The sequence below is a fragment of the Indicator indicator genome, chromosome 26 (assembly GCF_027791375.1).
Source record: "Indicator indicator isolate 239-I01 chromosome 26, UM_Iind_1.1, whole genome shotgun sequence".
NCBI lineage: Eukaryota > Metazoa > Chordata > Aves > Piciformes > Indicatoridae > Indicator > Indicator indicator.
This window is the reverse complement of record NC_072035.1, coordinates 1,237,461-1,257,987: the sequence shown is the minus strand read 5'-3', so window position 1 is coordinate 1,257,987 and position 20,527 is coordinate 1,237,461. Positions and strand designations below refer to the sequence as shown.

At 44.2% G+C, this 20,527-nt stretch overlaps 1 protein-coding gene across 3 annotated transcripts; it reads left to right on the top strand.

The window, feature by feature from the left end:
* The first annotated feature begins 1,452 nt into the window (after positions 1-1,452).
* Positions 1,453-18,814, top strand: PATZ1 (POZ/BTB and AT hook containing zinc finger 1). 3 transcript variants are annotated; one of them, XM_054392814.1, is made up of 6 exons: positions 1,453-2,714; positions 5,108-5,171; positions 8,343-8,414; positions 10,732-10,903; positions 16,473-16,610; positions 18,396-18,814. In XM_054392814.1, the coding sequence occupies exons 1-6, from the start codon at positions 1,453-1,455 to the stop codon at positions 18,812-18,814; spliced, it is 2,127 nt and encodes a 708-aa protein (XP_054248789.1). The 3 variants fall into 3 exon arrangements, with proteins under 3 accessions (XP_054248789.1, XP_054248790.1, XP_054248792.1); XM_054392815.1 differs by lacking the exon at positions 8,343-8,414; XM_054392817.1 differs by lacking the exons at positions 8,343-8,414; positions 16,473-16,610.
* Positions 18,815-20,527: the final 1,713 nt, after the last annotated feature.

The window sequence follows — 20,527 nt, the reverse complement described above, 5'->3', positions numbered from 1 at the left end:
CTGACTGCGGGGAGCGGGAATCCGGCAGCGCTGGAGCATGGGGCGCGCTGCGTGCCGTGGGAAAGCCCGGGCAGTGCGGGGTTCAGCGGGCCAAAGTTTCCCCAACATGGAGGCTGGCACTGGGGGTTGTGCAATTGCCCATGCCTCCCGCATCCCCCCGCCCGCGGGCATCGTTTCTCTCAACTGCTCCCGCGAGGCGGGCATTTTTGCACGGGAAGAATCGCCGCTGTACCCCTTCCCTCCCCCATAATGCCTGCGCCTCGCTCTTTCAGGCAGGCTGAGAGTTGATCCTAGTGCGGGGGGGGGGGGGGGAGGAGGGGGTGAGAAATGCAATGAAAGACTGGGGGGAGGCCGGTTTGCTCTGCAGACTCTGGCCCCTCTGGGATGGGCTCTCCTCAGGCGAGGCGGAGAGGTGGGGGCCACTGTGCTCCTTTGCAGCTCCGGGAGGGGTTTGCATTGGACGATTTGTGCCTGGGGGGTGGGGGGTAGAAGGCCTGCAGACCCCCCCCCCCCTCCCCGTCTCCCGACCGGCCACTCCTCCTCTCTCCGACGGGAGGGGTACCTGGGGGGCGAGCTGCAGCCCGGATATTTGGGGGAGGGGGCGAGCACAGCCCCGCCACCCCTGTGTGCCGCGGGCGGGGGCCTTCGCTGCCGGCTCGGCATTGGAGGATCGGTGCTGGGGAAGGGGGAGACTGCAGCCCCCAGCCCCCGCGGGCGGGCGGGGTGGGGGCCGGCCTGCTGGCTCTGGCTGCTCTTGCATTGGCGGATGCGGGGAGGGAGGGGGGCAGGAAGCGGGGGGGCAGGGGGGAGCCCGAGTGGCTGAAGGGGGGGGGTCTCTATGAATAGGGTGGGGGTCTTCTCGGCCAAAGAAGAGAGGAAAGTTTGCGGTGCCGGTGTTGCGGGGTGCGGCGAAGCGGGCGGGGCTCGGACGGGAGCCGGCGGCGACGACGGCGGCGCTTCGTCGGGGAGCAGCAGTCGGGGGGCCCCCGCTGGATTTTTGTAGGGGGGGTGGTATCGCCCCCCTCCTTCTCCTCCCCCCAGGGGTGAAAGTGCAAGAGGAAGTGCAGCCGCTGCCATCTTTCCTCCGCTCCAAACACACAGGGACGGACGGAGCCGGCAGCCCGGAGCCGCAGCCGCCGGAGCCGCCCCCCTCCCTCCCGGCTCGCTGCAGCCGCGCCGCGCACGCCCCTGGCCTCCGGCGGCCGCAGCGCCTCGTGGCGGCCGGGCCCGGACCGAGCTCGCGCGCCGGCGGCCGCGGCGGCCCCGCGCAGCGCGCGCCCCTCCGCCGCCCGAGCCTTTTGTCTCGCCCCCCCCGCAATCCCCTCGCGCTGTGCAGGGAGCGCAGCGCGCGCCGCCGCCGTCGGCCCGGACAGGGGTGGGGAGGAGGAGGCGGCGCGCGCCGCCGGGCGGCCTGAGAGCGCGCGCCCCCTGCGGGCGCCAGCGGGGCGGCGCATGGAGCGGGTGAGCGAGGCCGCCGCCTGCGGCCCCTCGGCGGGCTGCTACACGTACCAGGTGAGCCGGCACAGCGCCGACATGCTGCACAGCCTCAACCAGCAGCGCAAGAACGGCGGCCGCTTCTGCGACGTGCTCCTGCGTGTGGGCGACGAGAGCTTCCCGGCGCACCGGGCGGTGCTGGCCGCTTGCAGCGAGTACTTCGAGTCGGTGTTCAGCGCGCAGCTGGGCGACGGGGCAGGTGGCGGCGGCGGCGCGGAGGGGGGCGCGACGGAGGCGGCGGCCGGAGGGGCCCCCGGGGGCGGGCGGGAGCTGGAGATGCACACCATCAGCTCCAAGGTGTTCGGAGACATCCTGGACTTCGCCTACACGTCGCGCATCGTGGTGCGGCTGGAGAGCTTCCCAGAGCTCATGACGGCCGCCAAGTTCCTGCTGATGCGCTCCGTGATCGACATCTGCCAGGAGGTCATCAAGCAGTCCAACGTGCAGATCCTCGTGCCTCCTGCGCGCCCCGACATTATGCTCTTCCGTCCGGGGGCTGCTGACCTCGGCTTCCCTCTTGACATGACCAACGGTGCCACTTTGGCGCCCAATGGCAATGGCATTGCTGGCATGCCCGAAGATGAGGCCACGAGGGCTGCGCTTAGTGCTGCGCAGTCCTCCCTGCCTGTACTGCAGGGTGTGGACCGCCTGCCCATGGTGGCAGGACCTCTGTCCCCACCACTGCTGGCCTCACCCTTCCAAAATGTTACTGCTAGTGCTCCTACTTTAAGCACCAAGAGGGGCAGAGGGCGTCCCCGTAAAGCCAATCTTTTGGATTCCATGATGTTTGGTGCCCCAGGAGGCCTGCGAGAGGCTGGTATCCTGCCTTGTGGCCTCTGTGGGAAAGTGTTTACAGATGCCAATCGTCTTCGTCAACATGAGGCTCAACATGGGGTGACGAGCCTACAGCTGGGCTACATAGACATCCCTCCCCCAAGACTGGGTGAAAATGGTATCCCTGGTCCGGATGACCCCGATGCACCCCGAAAAAGAAGCAGGACAAGGAAACAGGTGGCTTGTGAAATCTGTGGCAAGATTTTTCGGGATGTGTACCACCTGAATCGGCACAAGCTGTCACACTCTGGCGAGAAGCCTTACTCTTGTCCAGTGTGTGGCTTACGGTTCAAGCGGAAGGACAGGATGTCCTATCATGTTCGATCTCATGATGGCTCTGTGGGAAAGCCCTACATCTGCCAGAGCTGTGGAAAAGGCTTTTCCAGGTAAGAGAATACCTGTAAGGACCATAGGCACAAACGGAGACCTAGGAAGTAGTACTTCATATCCCTTGGGAAATGTGCAATTTGTACTTAGGACAGTGTGACTGTTCCACTTTGAAATGTCTCGAGAAATGATACTTCAGCATTTCCTCTGGGACGCTATTCTACAGTCTCTTGAAAGGGTTTAGAAGTAATTAAGACACAGAATTGGGAGTCAGTTGCCTTCTGGGTAACATTCCCAGCTCTGTCCCAGGCTTGGTGTATGCGTGTCCTTGGGCAAATCAGTTGGTCTCTCCCTCAAATGACTCTTCTGTGAAATGGGTGTTGAAATAGTTACCCGCCTCACGTAGGTGCCTTGAGACTACTGATTTGTAGGTAGTTTGAAGGTGCTGTTGAAGTGCAAAATATTAGTACATCTCAAGATTATTACTTTTTTCGTATCCATTTTAAATTTTCTTTTTCTTAACTTCCCTTCATTTCTCTTAGTTCGTAATGTTTTTTATCACCCAAATGTGAAGGAAGAGGTGAGATTTCAAAGGCTGCAGCATCAAGTATCTTTTAATACATGATCTTTGTGTCCTTTGGGTTTACATCCTTCTGAAGGGGATCCTGTTTCTGCCCTGCAACATACGTAAGATCTGTGCATTTAATGTTGCTGATTTCTTGTTGTCGCTATTTGTGGGAGTTAATAAGTAGCTTGATACACATAGTCGTGTTAGTGGTATCTTGCAGTCTGAATTAATGTATTTGAAGCGCCTTTGGAAGTTTGATGCTCGCTTTGAGACTAGAAGTAGTGAGGGGAGAGGGATGCATACGCTCTGTGTTAGTTTTGTAGCAGCAGTTGGTTTCTACGGCAGTTCATTTGTGCTAGCAGGAGGGAAGGAATCGGGGTCCAAAACCACATAAAACCACTGCGAGGGCTAGAACTGACCCAGTTACATCAATGTAGAAATTGTGCCCTGCCAGCTTTCCTTTCAATAGAGTGACTTTTGTTACTGACATGAATCACAAAATTCTATACTCCTTTTTTTTTTTTTTAATTTTATTTTTGTTTTGTTTAAATCGATACTAGGGGTGCACCTTCATAAGGACTGCAGATTTAGTGATGGAAAGTCACAGAATGAAACATATATCTGTAGCTTGGAGTGAAAGTGCTACCTAGGATCATCTGCCAGTTTTTATTATTTTCACTCACAAGATTCCCACTGTTGGTGTATGAAAGGGTTTTGTCATCAAGGGTTTTTGTCATCAAGGGAAACTGGGAGGCAGGTGTGGAGTTCTCCCTTTTCCAGTTAGGTAGTGTGAACAGGCAGGAGTGCTGCTGCAAAAGTCTTTGTAAACCCAAGTATGAATGAAGAATGGAGACTCATTCGTGAAGTTTCGATATTCAGCCCTAGGAGCAGCCAGAGGAGGTTGGAAGCATGGTGGGTAATTTTAGTATCCTTTCCTTCATTCAGTAGCATCGCACGTGAGGTTGCTAGGCTTGAGGCACCTAGAAGGACCCCCCAACCAGTCTTTCCGGTTCAACCGCTCCAGCCCACTTGCTGGAGCATCAGGTTTAACAGCCTGACTGCAAAGTTCAGTCTATTTTGTTCATGCAGTGCGTGAATTCCATCCCCAGCCCTCTCATTGGTGCAGCTGGAAAGCTGGGGGAGGAGAGGGAGGAGAACTTGTTTCCAAGCAGTTTTGGCTTCATACAATGAAAAGCTTTCTTCCCACTAGGAGAAACTCACACCAGGAAAATCTGCAGCTATTCAGGCCTCACTTCTTCAAAGTAGGCTTTACTGGTTTTGAAGAATGGTCTAACTTTCTTCAGTAATAATTTGCTCTTCCATTGCAGCTTCTAGTGGGGATCTTCGGAGCACTTTATTTGCAGTAATGCAGTCTCCCCACCAAGCTGTGTTCGGACAGGACTTTTTCATCTTGCTGGTGGAAAACATGTCCCAGCAATAGAGTTTAGAGTCATTCTATTTGCGCAGAGGTGCTTAAAGTTGGCTTTTTACATCTGTCCAGGACATGAACCAAAAGGGTCCTATTTTTCAAATATTCAGCAACTGTAAATCAAAGTGCACTGACTGTCAGATCTAAATAGGATTTTGGAAGGGGACTTGTAGGCTTGAAAATTGTAGCTTGTGTTTCCTGTTTTCTCTGATCATTCAGTTGCAGATTTTTTTCCAGAGAAAATGATGCCTTTTTAGCAAGTTGGACAGGGTGCTTATCAAGGTGGAATCCCAGCTGGTGATATGGTCCTTGGAAAGTTAAATATCACTACAGTTGTAGCAGATCCACCACTGGGTTCATATCTTAATTTTTTTGTTTGGTTGTTTTTTTTGTTAAAGCTGTAAGTTTGTTTTGAGTATTTGTTTTAAGTGTGCTTATGTGTATTTTCTTTTAAGGCCAGACCACTTGAATGGACACATCAAACAGGTGCATACCTCAGAGAGACCTCACAAGTGTCAGGTAGGAGCTGGAGGGGTTTAGAGTGATGTTTGGGTAATGTTTGGCATTGCATTCATGTGTGCAGACAGTTGTGAAGTGTCAGTGTGTGAACTGGGATGACTATTGGTAAATAAGCGTTCAGCAGTGATAGCTGCATTACCTGTGCCCCAGCCCCTTTTGTCAGCTATAGCTTTGGTCTTCCTGCCTCCCCTTTTACCAGATGTTATTCCCTGCTGCCCTATCCCAGTCTCAACCCTGGATCTCATACCCAGCCACCTTGTCCCTAGGCAAGTCAGTGGCACCAATGATTGCCTCCACCCCATGCCACCCCCCCCCACACCCTTTTTTTTAATTGCAGTTGTTTGTTGCAAACAGGAAGTCCCAATGCTGACTTCATTTTTTTAAAGAATAATTTCAAACAGAATTGGTAAATTGTCATAACTTGCCAAGATACTGTCTGTTTTTTTTTAATCACATAACTTTCAGAACATTGCACTGAGCAAAGGTGGAAGTTTTTTTTAAGTTGGGGGAGAATATAAATAACATCACAGTATCCTTTGTAATACAATGTTTTAATGTTGTATGTGGGGTTTACAGTTAATACATTATTCCTTAGGATTTGAAAGATCAAGAAAGATACTTTGTAATTCATTTGTAGAGAGACTTAGAAGGGGCCTCAAAGTTTTAGTTAAAACCAAAGTTGAGAATTAGCTTCCACTATCACTCACTGCCTTCACATAGTTGCTGGGCAAAGTTCTGAGCCATTTGTTAGGCTCACAGTGTTCATGGTTGGTCTTTGGAGAAATATTTATTTAATGACTTCTTTTCAAAAAGTTGTCACAAGGTAATTTTTTTTCTCTTTGAAGGCAGCGAAGGCTTGAGGATTTTCTTTCTTCTAGATATTTTAGCCACATTTTATAAACCTGGTCCATCCTGTGTGAGTGCTGCCTTCTGCTCTGCATTTTTTTCCTATCTCTTGATCCCTCTCCTATGTTTCCTCCAAATAGTGGGAGTTTTGAACCATTTTGCAACTTGACTAATCTAATGAACATTTTTTCAGAGGTATAGAGCCATCTAAAGGTTTCTCTTGACCCCCATGTGGAAGCCCAGCACCTTTGAAAATCAGGCCATAGAGCCCTCACATTGATTTAACCAGATATCCTATATGAAGCAGTAAATTGGTTTAAACTTCTTAAGATAATTTAGGGGTTATAGATTTATATAAATGGAAAATTCCTCTCATGAAAACACTTCACAATTTGGGCTTAGGAAGGGGTCTGGGTGGATGAACTGAACATGACTACAAGTTTTTTCCATAAGCAGGTATTTTTGTTCAAATATGGAAATGAATGTTTAGGTCCTGATAGGAGCAGAAACTCTTCAGGCTTTTGCCAATTAATGTCAAGGTTACCAAACTAACACAGCTTATGAATAAGATTCATAGAGGTGAATTATCCTTTGCCAGCTAATGCCTGATAATTTCTTTTATATTTTTCTGACTGATTTAAGAATGTTAAATATAAGCTCTGGAAGTGTGAATTAGAGGATACGATAAGAGCTAGAGAGTAAAAGACTATGGAAGCTAAGATTGTAGAGCCAAGCTCTACTCTGTTTCCTTGCACACATGTATTTTATGATAGCAGTTTCTAAGAACAGCCTCTCTCGTGAGAGTAATACTGTACGCATGGTGCTTTTCAGTTAAAAGATATGGGGCTGTATGTTACAAAGATCAGGAAGAGTTGAGGTTGTCATTCAGGATTGGTTTGTTCTTGATTTTTGACTGCTTAACCCTGCAAAGTTAATTTTTTGTGAATCTTCAAGGTGTAGAAATTTTTTTGAAGAAGCTGTTGTGTGTGTTTGCAATACTTGATAATACCCTGTTAGATTTCTAAAGTCTGTTTAAGTGTGCCCAGGTCTGGTGTAGATGGTACCAACCACAGAAGGCTTGCTGTCACATTGAAAATTTGTTTCAAAGCCAATGTATAAACTGATGGAGTTTTCCTTGTGATTATTTCATAACCAGTAACACTTCTGTTCCATGATATGTATCCTAACACAGAATCTGGCCACTGAGAAGGAAAATAGCTTAATATTGGTATGGTGTTTCTCCATTTTCCATTCTCTCTTCGCTGATTTTGTTTGGCAGATTAGCTCCCCCATGAGAGTAGCCTGAACAGCACTGAGTAGCCTCTTTGAATCCGTTCCTGCTGAAAATTCCCATTCTTTTCATGCTTTGATTATGTTTACTGCAAAAGAGAAATCCTGTCAGTTAAAAATTATTTAATCAAATCCACTGGCTTTTTACTGGAGCTCTTGTATATCTTCGCAGACCAGTGGCTATCTAATGCATATTTTGTACTACCAAAACAAAAGCATGAAGGTGTCAACCCAACTTCAGTATAACTATAAAGTGGAACTGTGAGAAGCAGGACAATTGTAAGCTAGACATCACAGCAACAGCTATAGTTTTCAGTGCTCAGCACTGCATTCACTCCCCTAAAATAACAGCTGTGCTTCACAGATCTGTGAACTACCCCTAAGTTCCAGCACCTGTAGCACCTGATGCCAGGCAAATACCTGATTCCAGCTTTTTCATTACTGCTAAGATAGACTCAGAATAGGAAAGGCCTCCACAGAGCCAAGGCAAGTGAGAAATCAAACCCAAGAAGCAGCTTTGGTATCCAGTCAAAACATGAAATGGCAGTCTGAATCTTGGCTCCTGGATTGTTGCACCGTGATTTATTTGTGTGTTTGTTTTTATTGATCTGACAGTTGTGGATGTAGGAGGAGAAGGGGTAAGTCAGTTTTCTAGCTAGATTGGGATAGCTCAGTTTGCTGACTTGTTGTGGGAAGGGGTGAAGTTAGATTGTTGGCTTTGAGGGGAGGGTGCGAGAGTTAGACTGCAGTTTGGGAAGAAACAGTCATCTGAATACATGTGGACATGAAAGGACAAGGGGAGAAAACAGAAGTTTGCTCCTCCTCAGAGGCAAGAGACAGGTTACTCTTCTGGCAATTTAAATTTAATTAAAAAAAAAAAGCAGGTTTAATTAAAGCATAACTTTTAACAAAGGAAAAGGTCTATTTATTTAAGTAAACCTAAAATTGGCATTCCAAGTCCAGTGCTTTTCCCATTGATTTCAATGCAGAATGAGTTTCTTTCTGTCCTAATTTCTCTTACTTCCTGCCTATTAGCAGGAAAATGGCAGCCACCATGGAATAAGCTCAGAGACATCCACATCCATAGAAAAGTTGAACCTTCAAGAGGTATTTCTTAAACAATGTTTTTTAAACTTTATTATTCTTTTTGATCTATTTATATACCTGTGCAATGTTTGATAGGAAAGCACTGGAGAGTTTTCTTCTATGATTAACAATTAATTATAAATACTTAGCACTCATTTAGCACTTCACATCTTTTGTAAAGTAAAACTTTTTTTTTCTCTATACCTTTTATATATATTAACTATTGGAATATTAACTTTGGGGTTTTCTTTAAACCTAGTCCTGTCTCCCATTGTTATGATTCAGCTAAACTGGTTCTTGCTTTCTCCACTGGACTTAATTTTATTATTATTATTTTTAAGCTTCTTTGCAGATATATTTACTACATAACTTATGCAAAGGTGAGCTTTGCACAACTCAGCAGCAAGAGTGAGAAACACAGAAATTATTATATTGCCTTTCCCTAAGTTTTCAACCTGATAAATTCAGTCTGGGACAGATACAGTTTTCCTTCTGGCATCCCTGTGTTTGTGATTTGTCTCTGATCTGCTTCATCAACTGATGCACTCCCAATGCTTTGTGTGGACACTTACTGGGGCTCAGTGTTTTTAGACCCATTGATGACAGATCTCTTGGCTGTCATCCTTGATTGCCTAGTTATACATCTTTAGTTGATAGCCAACAGAATGCTTAGTGTCAGTGCTGGAATCCTGCCTTAAATAGGTGATTACCTCTAAGGATATTTCAGTAAGTGCAAGCTGCACCTGTTTTGCTCAGCGCTGTGTACAGAGATTTCAAAGGAGGAGAAACGTTCACCTTCAAGAATTTACCTCCTCACTGCTTGTAATTTACAAATCTTTGTCTTGTGAGCTTAGTTAAACTGTGTGTGTTGCAGAAGTCCAGATCATTTGACTGTTGTCTTTCTAAGTTCATTAATTCCTGATCCTCTGAGGTGCTAAGTCTTGTGCTTGCTGCAGAGTACCCTCAGCTCTGCAGGAGTTTGCTGTACTTAAGCATCTCATAGGATCGAATGAGTGTAAAGCCTGCTGAAATTGATAGGTACTTTTCAGCTGCCTTCAATGTTTTGATTTATTCAGCAGTTGACTGACTAAATTATGTAAAATGACATAGTTTATCCTCCTCTGTATTATCAATTTCATTTATTTGAAGCTACAATTTTGGAATTGTACTAGGATTGTTACTTTAACAAGTCTGTCTTTGTTAAAACAGTTGTTGAACTGCACACTGATACCTGAAAAGACAGAATATATCCAGTTCCCAGGTCACTTCACAGCCTAACATTATCTCCTGGGGGGTTCTGGGTATACAGCTTAAAACTGCCTCATTTTCTCTCAAGGTGGTATAAACAAAACACTGGTACATCCTGAATGTCACTGTTGCCTGCTTGCTCTGGTCATTCTAATGTGTGTATTCTTGGTTTTCCCTCTCAACTTGTGAGCAGTGGTTTCAGACTATATCTTTAATACCTTGTACAGTGTATTGCAGTTGATTTATTTCCCTTCACCTGTTGGAGACAGAGCAAGCCTTTCAGAACTGTCAGGCTGTTGTAACGGGCTGCACACATAGCCTGTGTGCCTGCCAACTGCTGTGCTTGTAATAGTGGGAGGGAGCCTTCACTCATCATGTGGATTTCGTATGGGAAGGGGGCAAGTAGCATCAATATTATCTATGCCACATCAAGCTTATTTCCTGGTATGCCTTGGTCAGGGGTAAGTTGTAAGGACATTACAGTGTCATGGTGTTATTTTGATTCCTGCTCGGTTCTGAGGCTTCACTTCTATAATTTGTCTGCACTGCTAATGTGGATACCAGGATGGCTCTTCTACTGTCTGTTGTCATGTTTTCATCCCAGCCAATTCTCTGATGCTTTTTATGTCTTCACACTCCAAAGAGATTCTGCATACCAATTAGACTGATCAGATCAGAGAATAAAATTTAAGAGATCAGGGAGGGCATTTTAAGTGGTTTAAAGTGATTGTAATGGTTTGATGAAATGGCAGAACTTACTGTAAATGCAATGGTTTGTGCTATTTCTTTTGTTAAATATTTAAAGTTTTAGTACCTTCATCCTCAAATAGGAGCGAAGGCCTTACAACCCGATCCTGATTTAAGTTTTACTGTCTATAGTGTGTTAGAGCTGTTTTCTTGCCTTTTTAATTCTTTTGAGTTAGTATCACATCTTGTGCAGTGTGCTGGTCACCTGAATTTTTTATTTGTGGGAGAATGGCTTGGACATCATGTCATCTGTGTGTTTGCACAGGATCTGAGGTATTTAAAAAATACTAAATAGTGGTGTTCTTAGAGTTGATCAATCACATGGTTCTCATTATACCTGCAGACCTGTAACGCTTCCTTTGCCACTCGTGACCGACTGCGCTCACACCTAGCGTGTCATGAAGACAAAGTTCCATGCCAGGTGTGTGGGAAGTACTTGAGAGCAGCATACATGGCAGATCATTTGAAGAAGCATAGTGAAGGACCAAGCAATTTCTGCACTATCTGTAACCGAGGTAATGAAGAAACTTTTGTTATTTCAGTAGGGTGGGACAATGCTTGAGGGAAGCTGTGAGGCTCTGGGACTGTCTGCAGCAGGAGGTTACACCATATGCTTTGTTTTTCTTACTGCATGGTTAAAACTTTGAAATTGGTAGAGCTGTAGATCTGGCTTTTTACATGGCTGAAAGTTCCTGAAGAAGCTCAGCTTAGATCTGAACCAAATTATTTCTAGACAGTTTTTAGAATTTGATTTTCTTAATAGCTGGATCTGTATACAGTAGCCATGGTACATTGCTTTGCTGCTGTTCACCATACACCTCTTTTTTTTTTTTCTGTACCTGATTAGATTTGAGTCCTTATGATCCATTTGGAAGAAGAATCTTTGAAATACACACCAAGCTGAAAATTCTACATTGCACATTAAAAAAAAATCTACATGCTCAGTTTTGCTTAACCTCCTGGTGCAGCAGTAGGGTCAAGCCGTTTCTCCATCTTAACACAAGAAATTGCTTTCAGTTAATGTGTGTTTATAAACCAGGTTCGGTAAAGAGCACTAGAAATGTGCTTTACCTGGATTTGTACAAAGACAGCTTTTTATAGCATCCTATAGTATCTCGAGTGGGCATTGAGTCAAACTCCCTGCTCTTCACAGGACTACCTAACTTCCGTCTGTTTGTGGTACTCTTCAGGTGAAGAGAGGTGTAAATTTAGGCTTTGTGGCATGTACAGCAAACTGGAAATATAATTTTACTTATTGGTGTCCTTTGTTTTTTGAATGATGAATACCCAAGTTCCAAGTATGTTGTTGGCTCACATATACGCATGTACCTAGTAAGTGTAAGAGGCTGCTGCTGTGTTTTGGGACCTTGCTTTTTCTGATGAGTCATTTTTTTATGATGTATTTCTAATTTAAGAGAGGTTTAATCTGAGAGAATAAGCTGTTCTGCATTTAATGTGAGGACTTGTAGAGGGAGCTATTGGATGACTAGGAGCTGATGAGTAATAAGACATTAAATTACAAGGAAGGTATTTCCATTAGTTGAACAGTCTCTTTGATCCTGAAAGTGATGTTGATAGTCTGAGCTGAAAAGGCATCTGGGTTGAAAATCTTCAGGTTCTGAAGATGCAGTTAGATGGTATGGAATGAAGCTTGGCCTCCTTTTCAGCTGAAGGCCCGTCTGCTGCAAAAACTGCTTAAGTTATCCCAATTCATTTTGTCTAACAACATGGAAGACTGTGTCCAAGATCCAGGTGCTCTCCTGCGTTCCTTCAGTTGAACACGGTTGCAAACAGAAACTCCTGTGGGTGGGTTGGAATCGTCTTGCTTCCAAGATTTTGCAAGCTCGAGTTTCAGCTTGGCTACCACTGGATGTCACTGCAGTTCTTTCGACACTGAGCCAGCATGACAAAGGCAGGTCTGGCATTTAAACGATGAAAAGACTGAATGGTTTAAATGTGCAGGGAAATTGGAATAAAATACACCCTTCTCTGTAGAGGTGTAGGGAGCCTCTTGTACAGCAGACTTTAGGTGACTGCTTTCTTCTCACAGTTTGTGTATTTTATGTGTGTTGTCAGAACTTAGTCTGCTGTGAATTTCAGTTTATATCAGCACTTAGAAAATGTAACTAAACCTGGTGAATTATTGTTACATATAGCTACCCAGCCTTAAAAGCCATTGGAAAGGGAAGATACACACTGGATTTGTTGACACCCTGGCTTGTGAACTCATTGTTATATGCCATGAATTTTGATTATACATTTATGACCCACTGCAGCAGAATTGTTAACCTAAAGTGTTCTAGAATCAAACTGTGATGTTTGTTGTTTTAAATTACTTTTAAATTGAGGTGAAGTATAGAGGAAAAATTCTGGGCTAGAAACATCTATTTGATAGGCATTGGTGCAGTCAGAAGCTACTCACTGTGCCTATGACTGCAGTTGCTCAGTGGCTATGGTGCTTGTACAACGGGATGTTGTTTCATTCTGACCTCAGCTAACCTGATGGTGTGCTTTTTTAATTGGAACTTAGCTAGTTCTGGATATAGTAATTGTCAGGTTCTGGGTGTAGTTGTCAAACTCTGGGTATAGTCACTGTCATTAAGAATGCTCAAACTGCTTTTGTAGAGAGAATTTTGGATGTTGGCCCACCAAAAGAGAAAAGAACCCAACAGGATGAAAAAGTGCCTCTCAGAGCTGAACATATCCTAGTGTTAAAAAGAGAGCTTTGAGTCCTTCAATTGAGCTCGTCAGACTGAAGGCTTTTCGGTGGAAACTCAAGTGTCTCATGTTCTTATAAAGGTTTAATGGACTTAGGAGATGACTGAAAGCAGGAGCCACTGGTTTGCCATGGCAGGCATGTACCCATTTGCTGATTTTATTTATTTACCTATTTTACAAAGTGGCAGAAGAATGCCCAGAACCAACCATCTGTGATTTAATGTTTTTCCAGGTTATTTTCTTACTTAGGGTCTTTATGCTTAAAATAATGATGAAAGCAATTAAATATTGTTAAATCAGGGAAGCTGTGCAGCAGGGTTTTTTCCCTGGGATTTTCTGTTTGTTTTTCCTTTAAGAATTCATCTAAATTCTAAATTAATGATGAAAACTAATCCTCACTATTTAAGGCAAATTTTCTTTTAATCAGTTTAAATAAAGACCTGCTCCTGCTTTTTTGTTGCATAATCTTCTGTTGCCATCCTTAGGAACTTGATTGGCCTGTGGGGGCTTTTTCAGAAGAGATGAATGACTTTGGCAGGTGTAGGATGGGTACTTTGTAATGGCATGTGCAACTCAGGAGATCCCTTTTCTGTTTCAGACACATACTCATTGTTTCACGGAACTCAGCTGAGATAGGAGAGGGTGATTATTTCAGTCACAAGTTAGATGGATCTTTCTTCACTTTTTTTTCATAATAAGATGAATTCTCCGGTATTTTGTGGTGGATAGAGAATTGATTAAAGCAGGACATGTTGTCTGGATGTTCCAGATAAATCCAAATGACAATTGTTGAAAAAGGAGCATCCTGCAATTACTTCTATATTCTATCTCTTTATAGATGTTCTCTAAGAGATCAAGGGATAGGTCCCATTTATATAAAGCAGATAATTTATTCTCTATGCATTAAAAATGTTGGTTCCTGTGGAATGAAAAAATTGTCTGTTCTGCAAAGCTGAGAAATGGCGATGGGTAAAGCAGTAAATACATTCCTCCTTTGAAAACTACTGTCACTTTGTCCTTTGCACTGGCCTGACTTTGAATCTAAAGAGATTTTTAAAAGGAAAGGATTGTTGTCCATGAATCACTCATCTTCCTAGGACAGGCACTCATAACTAAGGTCTGGTGGAAAAAAAGAAAAGACCAGTGCTTCAGAAAAAAAAAAAGTAGGATAAAGGCAAATGAACAAACAAATCTCCCTTTCCTGTGAAGCAGCTGGCATTCTTACCGCTGTGGTGGAAGCTGATGACTCACATGTTCGTCTGCCAAGCGCACACAGGGAAGCCAAGCACACTGTGTAGGCACTTTGCAGTAGATGAAACAATGTGCTCTGCAAATAGAACTGCAGAGTTCAGGTAAAGTCTTGTGTGGCAGAAATTACAACTTCAGATTTGCCTGTTTCAAGCGTCATACAGAATAAGAGGGGGTAGCTGTATGTAGTCCTTTTGTATTGGTTGGCAGTGAGATTTTAATGTGTTGCTACATAAAGACCCTCATCTCACCGTGCATTTGGTTGTTAAGACACCTGTATGAAATAGGAGAAGTACATTGCAGCTGAAGCATATATCTGCATTTTCTCTACTAGTCAAATACTGGTTCTATCCATGGCTACAGTGAATCTTGGTATTTGGACCACATACATTCTTTTTTGGCCCAGAATTTGTGTCTGAGAGTAGGTCTGGCATTATTTCAGAGGACATTAATTCACTGGATGACTTAGCCTGGGTGATTCTGCTCCACTGTACTTTGAGAGTTCTGTGTGCTTGGTTTCTTCATTTGTTGTGTGTCTATTCTTCTGTACTTTTATCTTCAACTCGAGGATCTGCAGGAACTCCCTCTTGTTTGTTCTCAGCAACCTGCCCTTTTTTGCCTTCAGCAGGTTACTGGGGAATTTTTTTGCTCTGCAAGTCCTGTATGTGTCATTCTCAACAACTATTGAATGCTCTTTAATCCCAGCTTCTAAGAAACGCCTGGGTAGAGAGATTCTGTTGGGTAGGCATGGGGAATTCTAGAGTAAAGCCACATTCATTGTTAAATTCAGCACCTGAAACTAACAGGTGCTGTCAAAATATCCACCCCAGAGAGGTGCCAGTGCTGGTTTTGCAGCTTTCCTAATACAGCATTATGTATCACCAAATGTAAATGCAGTTATATCACTGTAAGAATGTCTTCCCAGCAGTAGATCTGTTCTTATTTGAGGTGATGCATTGCTATGGAAGTTCTCTTGCGAGGGCTTGTGCTGTAGAGGCTGTACTGGTTGAAAATAATCTTGGCCTTGGGCTTTCTCTCTCTAGAAAGGGAACCTGGACTCTGTGTCTGTGATGGTGAAATTTGTGTTGTGTTATCAGTTCTTGAAGGAAAATGTTTCTAATATGAAAGCGCCATAGTACTCTGTTACAAATATAGAAAATTAAGACACTTACTGACACGCTTACCTGTGTAGGAAGTCTTCCTTACTGTGTCTTCCTGTGACTTGTACACAGTGCAAATGTCTTAGTGCTATTTGCAAATCTTACTAAAACTGAATTTAAAGCCACTACACCTGAGATAACTTGTTGCATTAAAGCAAAAGACCGTATTTGTGAGACTTCAAACCCTCCCCCCCACCAACTCATGTTAACCCTTGACGTGCACGAATGTAAAAAACTGTCTGGTTCAGAAATCGGTTTTTAATTTCAGTGGTTTGGGCTTACAGATCAGAGCTAATAGTTTAATTTTATTGTTTTGTTGTTGTTGTTAACTGCAGACAAAACATGAGTGTTAGGATGTTTTTTAAAACTCAGGATGAGCTGAATGGAACAAATTAGAAGACAAGATGTTATACCTTAGAAGCTCAACAGTTTTAGCTTTTTGCCTTCTGGTATTCACTATCAGTGCTAGCAACCTAAAGGGAAAACACACTTAACTACCATGAAGAGGTGTTGCTGAATAGCATTCCTTCACGGCTTAACAGCACAAAATACACTGATTTGAACTATCTCCCAAAATATTATCAGATTGTGATTACATTTTGAAACTGAGTAAATCAGCACAAAACCAGTGGAGACATTGGTGCCTTTTTGTGTCATGTCTCTAATGCCTTTTTTGAGAGATATCATCTGCTAGGTTTGCTTATGTAGGGTTCGTTTCTGAAGGAGGCTGTTCTTTCATCATGACTTCCAAAATGCAGCTGAAGTCTAATGAAAGGCATGCCCTGCATTCCTTGCCTGCCTGTGTCCAGGAGTGCTAGGTGAGCATGTTGTAGGTAAGCAGAAGCCAAGCCAGTACGATGTCATAGGGAGTGGGAGCAAGAGAATGGTTAAAGGAAGAGGGAAGGCAGATGTGTGTCTTTGCTGATGGCAGGATCTCATCTCCTTTTATCTTGTTTAGGTTTCTCCTCTGCCTCCTACTTAAAGGTCCATGTTAAAACCCACCACGGTGTTCCCCTTCCCCAGGTCTCCAGGCACCAGGAGTCCATCCCGAATGGGGGAGCAGCGTTCCACTGCGTCAGGACCTATGGCATCAAAGGCAAGAGACTCGCTGCTCTGCACCTTGCTGCTCTGTGTAGAACTTTGTATTGTGGGCTGCTGGGCTGGGCATGAGAAGGGGGAGGGAGGAAGGACAGGGAAAATACTGGAGAGAAGCTTAGGGAGATGCAGAGAAGTGACATAGCATCACACAGTGTGTAACGATCTGTTCTTGGGTAGGCAGTTTAACAAGTCTAACAAGTCTGAGGCAAGGAGGTGGACGCATAAGGGTATGTGATTGTTTGGCAGCCTCTTTGGTTTTAGAGACTGAAAAAGTCGTGTTAGTTCATCTTCACCATCTTCCTAGGAGCAAATCCCTGATAGTTCCTTAATCTCACTATGCTTGAATCTCATGTCAGTCAAACCATGTCTCTGAAGCAAGGGACAGCTGCAGAATGCAGTTCAGAAAGAGTCTTAAGTGTGAAAGCAATATTCATCCTCAGCAAGATGAGGAATCATGCAGCTATCTGTAGCTGCACTATGCTTTTGAATGCTGTTGTTGAGAAGGACAGGTAGAAGGTGATAATAGTGATAATGTTACTTGCTTTGTTTCTAAACCTGTATTTAACTTCTGGGAGGAAAAAAAATGCATATTATGATAAGACTAGCCAAAGAGTTTTTAACTTCTGAATATGTAAAGTTGTGTGTTAATCTGTGTAGAACAGTTTGTTTTGCTTCTTGGTTTGAGCTGTCAGTATTCCTGGTGTAGCTGAAACAGCGGAAAATTCTTCAAAGCCATGGCTGTCCCAAAAAGTTATGTTTTTCTTGCCCAGGAGAGCAAGGCTGGGTTAAACAAGGTCTGTGCCAGCAGAAAGCTACAGTTGTGTAATTTTTCTCTGTTGAAGTCCTGATTGAGTTACTCCAGGAGCCCTTTGGTTTTGGGTGGTGTGCTGTCTTAACAAGAGTTTTACTCCAGCCCAGTGGTGTGTTGATTTCATGCATATCCTGTCGGTTTGTAATGCCTAGTCCGGAGCCAGTCTGCCTTTTGGGTTGTGCCAAGTGGTTCTTTGGTTTCTCAAAGGTAACAGTAGCTACAGCTCATTTGTATGCAGAGACTTGTGTGGGGACTAGGGATGGGTTTCGCACGCTCATTCAGATGTGCTGAGCAAAAAGCGTGGACGAACTTCCTTGGCACGATGCCGGAGGACAACAGGGGACACTCCAAACATTCCAGTGGCTTTGCCAGGATATGTATCCAAATGACTTAAAATAGTGTCCCTAACCTCTCTCCTGGTTCACACTGCAGTATGTAAAGATGAAACAATTTTAGATTATGAAGGTGACTTCTACCAGTGTTGCGCTTACCTTGTAGAAAAGAGTTCCTCAAGACTAACTGGCTTTGCACTTCTTACGTTGCAGTAGCTCCCTGCTGCTTTGCTGACTCTTCCCAGGTTTCTTCACAGCTTGCTACAGCCTGTTGTACTTTATTAGGTTTATGTTTATAGGCTCTCCCCCAAAGTGTCAACAGTATTTCAGAAGTGTGGGGGTGAATTGTACAGCTTAAAACTCATTGTTAGGTCTATCCTTCTGTGGTGTTTGAGCTATAAGCTTTGTGAGACATCTCTGGGATTCAAAAAAAGAGATCCATAAACCAGAGACCCATTATGGTTGCATCCAGAATCATGCCAGATTGTTCTGATAGCAGCCTAGTGGTTTGCAAGGGCTTTAGAAGCTGTTGAGTGTGTACTATTCTGTCATGCTGCTAACAGTGTTCTCTGAGTGCATGTTACATACTGCTTTGAAGACACAAGGTTCTGAAAACTGCTTTCTTCTCTTTTTCCCATAGAAGGCCAGAAATGTTCACATTCGGACCCGATTGAGAGTTCTGATTCATATGGAGACCTCTCTGACACCAGTGACCTCAAGACTCCTGAGAAACAGAGCACCAATGGGTCCTTCTCGTGTGACATGGCAGTCAGCAAAAACAAAATGGAGACGGAAGGAGAGAAGAAGTACCCTTGCCCTGAGTGTGGCAGCTTTTTCAGATCAAAATCTTATCTGAACAAACACATACAGAAAGTTCATGTCAGGGCCCTTGGTGGGCCACTGGGGGACCTTGGTCCTGCTCTAGGATCCCCCTTTTCACCCCAACAGAACATGTCTCTCCTGGAGTCATTTGGGTTTCAGATCGTCCAGTCAGCATTTGCATCATCTTTAGTGGATCCAGAGGTCGACCAGCAACCAATGGGGCCAGAGGGGAAATGAGATCGGTTTGATCCTAACAAAGCAAAGCAGCAGTCTGGCTATAATGATAAGATGCTGTGAATGAAAGAGGAAATAATGAAATGTGGTTCTATAGCTGAGAATTTTATATTCATTTTAGCTTCCCTCCTTCTCTCATGCCCTACCCCACCTCTAAACCTTTACTGGGGAGAGGGAGAAAATGCTTCGTAGCTGATAAATTACAGAAAATGGTGGCCTTGAGTAAAGATACGACCCAAAACACCAAGTGGAGCTTTAGAGGCTGCTGCTGGTGTTTTGTCATCATCTAGAATAAACAGAAGTTGCCAGTACTGATCTGAGAATCAGACAGTCCTAGTGACCGAGGCACCTGGGGAGCTACAGCTACAGGGAGCTATGCTTTTGTTCTCTCTCCAGTCCCCACCCTCCCTAACCTACCCCAGAGAAGACAGTAAGTTTGAAAAGCAAGCCCCCTTGTTGAATCCTTCATGAAGTGGAGTGCCCCTGGTACCTAGCAGGTACAGTGCAGCTGTCCTTTTAAACCCAGAAACACTGAAATAATTTGAACCCCTTCTGCCATTTGTGAGGCTGTGAGTGCTGCAGCAGGACTGAGCTGCTGACAAAAATCACTATTCAGAAGAGGTTGTTTTTGTTACTTCTAACTATTAAACTTGCTGTCAAGTTTTTGATTCTCTATTATTATTATTTTAGGACCTGTTGTAGTGAATGGCTACTGAAAAGACGGCCTGAGGCGATACACAGAGCACTCTTAAAGCAGCAGTCACATTAGGGTTAGTATTTTTATTTTTTTTTTAGATGTACCATAATTAATATCTTGGCTAGTAGATTGTTTTAAGTCTATGAAAGAAATAGTTTTATGAAAAAAAAAGGAAGGAAAAATACCATTGCAGTCTCCTTGACTGGTGCTCATTTGTCATGTGGGGACCTAGGGTGTGAAGACGATCAGCTCTCGGGTTGATGCTATGTACCACTGACTTGTTTAGTGTGAACAAACCCAGAGGTTCACAGAGTGCTTTTGGTTGAATTGGACTGGACTCTATTAAAGAAGTTAGTATGTTGCTTTACATCCCCTCGTTTGGTCTGGTTTTTGAGCAGTTTAGCCACCTGTCCAAAAGGTGTGCAAGTGAGAACCAGGAGCTAAGCTGTTGGTCCCACTGCACATTGCTGTATTCTTGGGGTGCTGGCCTTTTTTGGCTACAGTTGTGCTTTCCTGATCTGCTTCTGGTCAGGTTTGCAAAAGCCAGTCTTACTCCTTTCTTGTCCAAGGATATCCCTGTAGAATAATTGATTACAAAATGCAAAGAAGCTGGGCTCTAGGCTGTTGCAGGTTCAAATTAATCTGAGAATACCACTTGTGCAGAAATAATGTCCCTTCTTGACCCTCCCTTTCTTCCCATGTAGCTTGTCATGGTCTTATGTACCAAATCCAGGTATAAATGTTGTTTAACACAGGGTTAGGAGTTAGGAAGACTCTGAGTTATAATTATGGTTCTGCTGTTGATGCTCAAGGTCACATAGGACAGCTCCCAAAATTTATTCCTTCATTTTCCATGTGCAAAGAGTTTTCTCTGTATCACAATTGTTGTGAGCAAATGAGCCAAGGTTTAAGCAGTGATCTGGTAAAATAAGTTGCTGTGTGTACTGAACGTTTCTAGAAAGGCCACTCTGAAGAGCCCAAGTCCCACACCAAATTTGCTTTCTATGAAACAATAGCTG